General features: G+C 37.3%; 1 protein-coding gene across 1 annotated transcript in view; it reads right to left on the minus strand.

Moving 5' to 3' along the window:
- The window catches only part of Srbd1 (S1 RNA binding domain 1), a 236,736-nt gene that overhangs the window by 90,050 nt on the left and 139,013 nt on the right, over positions 1–7,673 (minus strand). The window contains 1 exon segment of the mRNA XM_023711259.1: positions 189–271. Within this exon segment, the coding sequence (XP_023567027.1) occupies positions 189–271 (83 nt within the window).

Here is a 7,673-nt window from a genome sequence, read left to right on the forward strand (position 1 = left end):
GAAAAAAGGGGGAAAAGAAAGGATATTTATTCTCTTTCTTTGGCAAAACTCCCACTTACCTTACCACAAACCATACAAACTTGGAAAATGGAAGTATATCCTTACTAATACTTAATCATTCTGCCAGATTTGAATCCTGCTCTTGATACTGATGGATTTTGTAAATTAAAGGATCCACATTGCTTTACCTGATACATTCCAACTCCAATGTTCTTCGGCTCAATTTTCACTAGCTCAGCTAATGGATCTTGTACACGCCTTGCTATGGAAACTGCAAAAACAGAATCAGACAACAAGTATGACTTAATGTGAAAAGCAGTACTCAGATAATTACTTATGTTCGTTCTGCATAATATATAAGTACTTCCCATCCCTTTTCTTCCCCTCCAAAGGCCAACAATGTAAGAGTCAAAGTGCCCCCTTTTCACTCAAAATTAGAAAGCAAAATTTCAGGATTCTATGCCAAAAGAACAACTGACAGTTTTGAAGCAAACAGGTTGAAAGGATTATAAATGTGGCAAAACAAATAAAACAGTTTCCATACTTACACAATTATCTGTTCACTCTTTAAGTAAAATATATAAGGTACCTCATGTTTAAAGAAAAAGTAGTATTTTGGTTTTGGTTTTTTTACTTTTTAAGAACCCTGCCTATTATAAATATGATTTATATATCAAATATACTGATTAGCAGTAGAACTTTATTATGAGAAATAAGTGACGGAATCACACCAGTTTTTTTTTTCTTGGGGAGCAGGGCTGGGAACTTAACTCAGGGCCATTGAACTGAGCTACATTTCAAGTCCTTTTTCATATTTTATTTTGACACTGAGCTTGCTAAGTCATTAAGTTGTACAGACTGAACTTGAACTTGGAATCTTCCTGCCTTAGCCTCTCAGACTGCTGGGAGTATAGGCCTGAGCTACCATACTAAACTGGAGCTATATCTTAAGACAAACAGAGATTGAGCCTGTTGACTAGCGAATATACTTGTGTGGCTTTGAACATGACCACAAGAGTGCACTGGGAAGTGCTAAGAGTCCCACTTTCTTGCCTCTCACATACCCAGCTCTAATCTTATTCCTTTTTTGTCCAGTACAAAGCATGCCCCAGAAATCTGAAAATAACTCCAACCATAACTTTATCTGTGTCATGATTTGTACTTGGTCAACAGTAACTGTCATGAATTTATTTTAGCAAATATTTAAAAATATCATATCTAATTTATTTTATAAAGTACATTCAACTAGTGAATAGATACTGATTATAAAAGTTACAGATACTTCTAAGCCCTATCCAGCCCCAAGTAGCATAGTCACCATGAGTCCTGATAAGCGACTTTACACATCCTAAATGCATGAAAGCTAACTGGTGTCACCTCTTCACACAGGGTGGATAAATTGTAAATTAAGTGAAAACACTCAGACCATCAAAGAAAATCTCATGTTTAATATGTCAAGAGACACATTAAACTGTCTAGCAGCAGAAGTCACCTCTCTACAACCAGCTACCCAATTCTCTAGTTGCTGATTTGTGCTATCTCTCACATTAAAGAGCTATTGTGAACAGTTCACTGTAGGGTTACTCAAGTTTTTTTAATATCCCTTCTTACCAGCTCTAACATACTGTAACAACGGTAGCTTACAAAGCCAGCCTAAAACAACAATAACCTAGTGTCATGCAACCTGTCTCTCTCCAAAACAGCTAAGGACTCCAAAAGGTTCACATATACCTTCCTAGCAAGAGTCATACTGCAAGCATTATGGCAGACAGTAGAAATACTCACTGCTAATAACCACACTTATAATTATAGAATGAAAGCACAGTGCTACCACATATGCTTTAATTTCCTAAAGCAGGTATTTATACCACACCCTTTAAATCTACACCATAGTAAGAATGATCTTCACATGCACATATATAAATCGCCATATAGTTTTAAAAGTTTAAAAAAACTACAATAGTGAGCCAAAAATATAGGCATCAGAACATTTAGTGTATAGGAAAGCAGTATCAAAAATTTAGTAAAAGAACATCAAAATGGATAAATCTCTCAAATCTGTGTCTACTGGGACACCCACATTATGAAAACGTAAGTACAGAAGCTGGGTAGAACAGTTGTGTAACTTGGTAAGTACAGACAGATTTTCATATTTAAAAATTTCTAAACTATACCAAAGTTTTTTTAAAACTATATTTTATTTGGCTCACTTCTAATCTCTGTGACCCTTTTTCCATTTTCATATTATTAAATGTAGCAGAACAATGTAATGAAAATTATGGCTTCGAGGTGACACATTATTTCTACAAATCCAAAGATGCTCCGGAGTCATAGCATCCACAATATACAGCACTTGACAGATATCATGGTTCCAGAACTGGCACTTCCCTCTCACTGTTCACTCTATGTAGGATCAAAACCCAAACATAAAAGAGAAAGGAAGCAGGCAGAACATGAACATTATTTCAAATAGAGCTCACTCAACAGTTGTGTGTCCAACATTCAGAGAGAGAGAGCGATGCTAACTTCCTGCTGGGAGGACCAACAAGAAAGAGTTATTCAGCACACAGAAATAATTCAGAGCTCCATGCTGAGAATGGCCAGGCTGACAACAGATTACTGAATGGTTTTATTGAATGTCTGATCAAAAGAATTACATGACAAGAATGTCCCAGATTTGGGGAACATCTACCATTTAATACAGTGAAGAAAAGAAAGGACCAGTGAAAGAGTAAATAAATGAAGATGGGACCATAGGATAAAAGTCAAAAATACATGTGAAAAATGTTAACCATAGTGTTACTATATGCCCGCAAAAATTTTTCCTAGGTATATACTCATGAGAAATGCAAAAATAAGCGTATGTAAGTGCTGATACATGAATATATATAGCAGCATTATTCGGAATAACCAAAAAACCCAATATCCATCATTTGATGAATAAATAAAATGTGGTATCCCCATAAAATAGAGTATTATTAGCTAATAAAAAGGAATGAAATGCTGGTACATGTTTCCACATAGATGACCACAAGAACAGTACACTAAGTGAAAGAAGCTAGTCAGAAAGGATCCCATATGGTATGATTATATTTATATGAAATGTCCCAAAAAAGTCCAGAACAGGTGAACCTATATGGTTACAGAAGAAGAGTGTCCCACAGAGGAAGGGTTGTTGGGGTGGCAGATGGTTGGAAGAACAGAAGTGACTGCTAGTGGGTATGAGTTTCTTTTTGGGGTAATGAGATGTCTAAAACCTGGACTGTGATAACTCTACTACTCTGACTATACTAAAAATATGGATTATACACTTTAAAAGGATAAATTTTATGCTATGTATATATATATATATCATATGCCAGTGAAGCTATTGTATTTTTAAAATTCAGTATATTCAGATGTATGCCAAATACTGTTTTGTCCACATAAGGCATATATATTTTGCTATATCACTGCTACTATTTACCACTGCTTGGAAAATTCTAGGCAATGCACTGGACAAGAAAAGATACATATACTGAAATGACAAACACTAGCCGATGACGATGATGATGATGATGATGACTATTATCATTTGTAGATGATTGTCTCCCTAAATTACTCAAATAGCACATCAACTGAAAGACTGACAGAACTGATCAGATTCCAACTAGGTGGCTAAATTTCAAGACATATAGATAAAAGCCAGTGTTCATATGCAATCACCAGTAAGTAAGATGGAATGGAGAGTGAAAGAAATAAGGAGACGTTGGTCAGATTGTAACAGTAATTACAAGAGGAATAAGTTAAAAAAATTAAAACATCATGAAGAACCTGTTAATTATGCGTACATAAATTATTTCTTATATAACTTGTGCTAGTTCACAGATTGTGTTAACTTGAGTATGAAATGCCCAGCAAAGCTGGAGAGATAGTGTAGCGGTTTACGCATTAGGCTCTACAGCAAGAGGTTGTAGGTTTGAGTCTCAGGCCTGCCTTGGGCCGGGGAGACGGCGCAGTGGAATAAGTGCTTCCCTGGCAAGCTCACAGGCCTGAGTTCAATACCTCATTCTGCAAAAAAAAAAAAAAAATGCCCAGCTAAACTGGCTCAGCATAGTTCTGTGTGTGGAAGACCCACCCTAGTGAAGATGGCGGCCAGAGCAGCATAAAAGGGAAATGGAAAAGCAAAGCCTGCTTCTGCCTCTCAGCGGAGGCGCTCCAGTGCTCACCGTCACCTGGCTTCCAGCACAGACTTCCATCTGTCAGCCCTCTGGTGTAGACCCTTCAGCCTCCTGATGTGGACTCACGAAGAAGAACATCATGGTGCGCGCAGGCCTTTGGCTCAATCCTTCTACACCTCCAGCGCAGACAGACCTTTTGCCTGCTTCCACATCTGACTCTTTTGTTTTTTGGGTCTTTTTGCGCAACCAGGGATTGAACTCAGACCCGTGCACTTGCCAGGCAAGCGCTTATTCTATTGAACTATGTGGGCAGCCACTGCAAGCCAATCTTACCAATTCTTTTTTTTTTTTCTTTTGCATTTCACCTTTCCTTTATTAGGTATATTTGCTTAATGCTAAGGTTTTGTCAGTCATTCTTTTTTTTCAAAATCACTCTTTGCATTTTTTAAAGACTATAAAATATAGTAAAAAAATAAAAAAACAATACAGAATTTCAATAAACAAAATGACAGGAACTCAACAATGGTTATTATACTGCATACTGTCTTCAAATTAGCTGTTCAGGGCTGGTGGGATGGCTCAGTGGTCTAAAGCACCTACTTAGAAGAAGCTTAGCAAAGCACAAGGACCACGGTTCAATCCCCCAGCACCACATGCCAGCCAGCCCCGCCCCCTGGTGGGCTGAGCTGGTCACACACACAAATAAATAAATAAAATTAAAAAAAAAAAAAAACAAAAAAAAAAACAAATTAGCTGTTCAGACTACCAGATATAGACATGCAAAACTGGTTAAAAAAAAAAAATAGAAAATAAATTGTTATATACGCACATATCTTGCATTAAATCTGTTTCTCTAGCAAACAAACTGATATTTAATTTTATCCATAAAACCATGAGTAATAAAAAAAGTACAGAATCAAGATAAAAGTACAGATTTAACCAAATTTAACTCCACATTATAGTTTTCAAAGTATTTATAAATGAGCCTAAACTTGGACAAAATGCCTAAAATGGGTGCAATTAAAAAGATGTTCAGGCTAGGCCTGCTGGCACATACCTATAATCCTAGCACTCAGGAGGCTGAGGCAGGAGGACTGCTGTGAGTTCTAGGACTGGGCTATATAAATTGAGTTCAAGCCTACTGTGAACTGCATAGTGAAATCTTGTCTCAAAAACAACCCCCCCAAAAACAAAAAAGTTTCAAGCAAGTACCACAGAGATTGAGTCTTGCAACGGAGTAGACAGATTAGTGGTGGTGAACCTATGGCATGTAACCCGCAGTGGGATGTCTGTATCACTGCAGCTCTGAAGGGAGCACCAAAGAAGAGGGCTGTTCGTTTTATGACTGACAGGGAACTAACAATGAACAGAAGGGATGAAACACAAGGGGATCGCCTTTCTTGAGAACTAATTCATTCCACAAGACCAGAACCAACACTTTCCAAGACAAATGCCCTCCTAACCTAATGATCTTGCACTAGGTCTTTACTTCAAGATTCCACCACCTATCAATATTACTACAGTAGAGACTAAGCTCTCAGCGTTTGAATCTTTGGAGGACAAACTACACCCAAACTACAGGTCAGTTTTAAGGTAGAATCCAGACCTGTAGGTAGTTCAAGTCTCAAAGTTTCTCATGCATTAATCACTAAAGAAGAATGTGTCCAGTAAGAAATAGGACTTCACAAGGGAGTAGGCCCTATAAAAGCAAGATTGAGACTCCAAGCTTCTTTGAGTATTTGCCTTGAGGACTACTTTCAAGACTTCAAGTGTCTAGGCAGAAGTTCTGGATTGATAGGGATCAAGCATCATCACTGGCAAACAGGAGCAAGCTGAAGCACAGAGGGTAGACACGCCTGCAGTGAGTCACAAACCAAAGACACAGGAGTGGACATGGACATCAGAGTAATCACAGACTCAGAGTGAGTGACTCCCCTTTTACTGTCACACACTGCCACGATCTTGTTGGAATGATCTGGTCTTACACATGATTCTGACAGGTGCCTACACAGTCTGAGAGTTAAGAAGCAACAGCAGTCCCTATAGCGGTAGACCTAGGGGAGCACTATCCCAGAAAATGGCCCAAATATTTTTCACAACACCATGTTAGAAAGTATCCTTCCAGTAACAACTTGGGAAATTTTGGACTTTATTTCTTAAAAAGAAAATTATCATTTATTATAGATGTTAGACACACAAATTTTATGTGCATGTTTACTAGCTGCTAAGCTGTAGTCTCCTCATCTGTAAAGTAATAGTGTGAAAGTAGGTCTCATAGGCACCTGCAAGAATAAAATAATCAGGGCAATGCATTTCCTATAATGTTTCATATATATTAAGTGCTTAAGAAATATTAGAAGGGCTGGCCAAATAGCTCAGCAGATTAAAGCGTCTGCAAGCAGGCACAAGGGTGAGGGTTCGATCCCTAGGCCTGCCATGCTGGCCCCATCCCCAGGGCGCGCTGAGACAGCAATTGAGACTGAGCATGCTGGTACGCACCCGTAATCCCAGCACTTGGGGGCTGTAAACAGCAGAATCACTGCGAATCCAATCTACTAGTGAGACCCTAGAATTAGCAGCTCCCACCATGAATATTTCTACTCCTCTCACCACTATTACTACAGATTACTGTTATTATAAAGCAAGAACACCAGGTAAGCAGGCAAGGACCAGCCTGAGCCAATGTGACAGGGAAGATTTGCACAGAAGAAGTGACACTGTATGCTGAATTTGAGTTTGAGAAAATGATAATTTTAGATGAGAGATTGTAGCATGAACAAACAACAAAAGAGAAACTAAAAAATTTTTCAGATGTAAAAAAACAAAATAGTTTTTATGTTTTAATACGAAATTCTTAAAATCTGTACTTCCAGGTACAGCTTTCAAGGACATCCAAAGAAACCTGATATGAATATTTAAAGAAAAAAAAACAAGGTGTATTATGAACAAGCTGATTGATATAACTCCCCTATTCCCCCATCAGGTCTAGTATTTTGCCAGTGACATCTATTGCTTCCTCTAGATGGATCAAGGTATTTCTTTAAGTACAACACACAAAGTGTGTGTTCTTTAACTATTCCACATCACAGAAATTAGGCAATTAAATACAACTAAAATTAAAGTAGGCTTTTTAAAAGCAACATACTATCAAATAACAGATTCTATTAGAAAGCCAAAAGAGACTAGTCATTTGGAAAACACTTAGCAATAAACTGAAAGCTGTGTGTACTTATTTGGTGTGTTTGTACCATGAATATTATGTTAACATATTACTTATTGCCAACAAAAAGTTCTAATAACTAGTATTTTGTAATAATAATAATAAAGACCCTAGTGTTCCATTATTTATTTCTGAACACTGGCATTTCATTTTCCGAAAAAGGTTTCATGTTAATTTTTCACTGTTCTCTAAAGTGTTATGTAGTATTCTTTTTTTTTTTCAAAATTTTATTGATAAACAGATAGCAATGAGACAGTTTCAAATCAAATCGGAAGTACAGATTCAACAAATAA

The sequence above is a fragment of the Octodon degus genome, unplaced genomic scaffold, assembly GCF_000260255.1.
Source record: "Octodon degus isolate 3935 unplaced genomic scaffold, OctDeg1.0 scaffold00020, whole genome shotgun sequence".
Lineage (NCBI taxonomy): Eukaryota > Metazoa > Chordata > Mammalia > Rodentia > Octodontidae > Octodon > Octodon degus.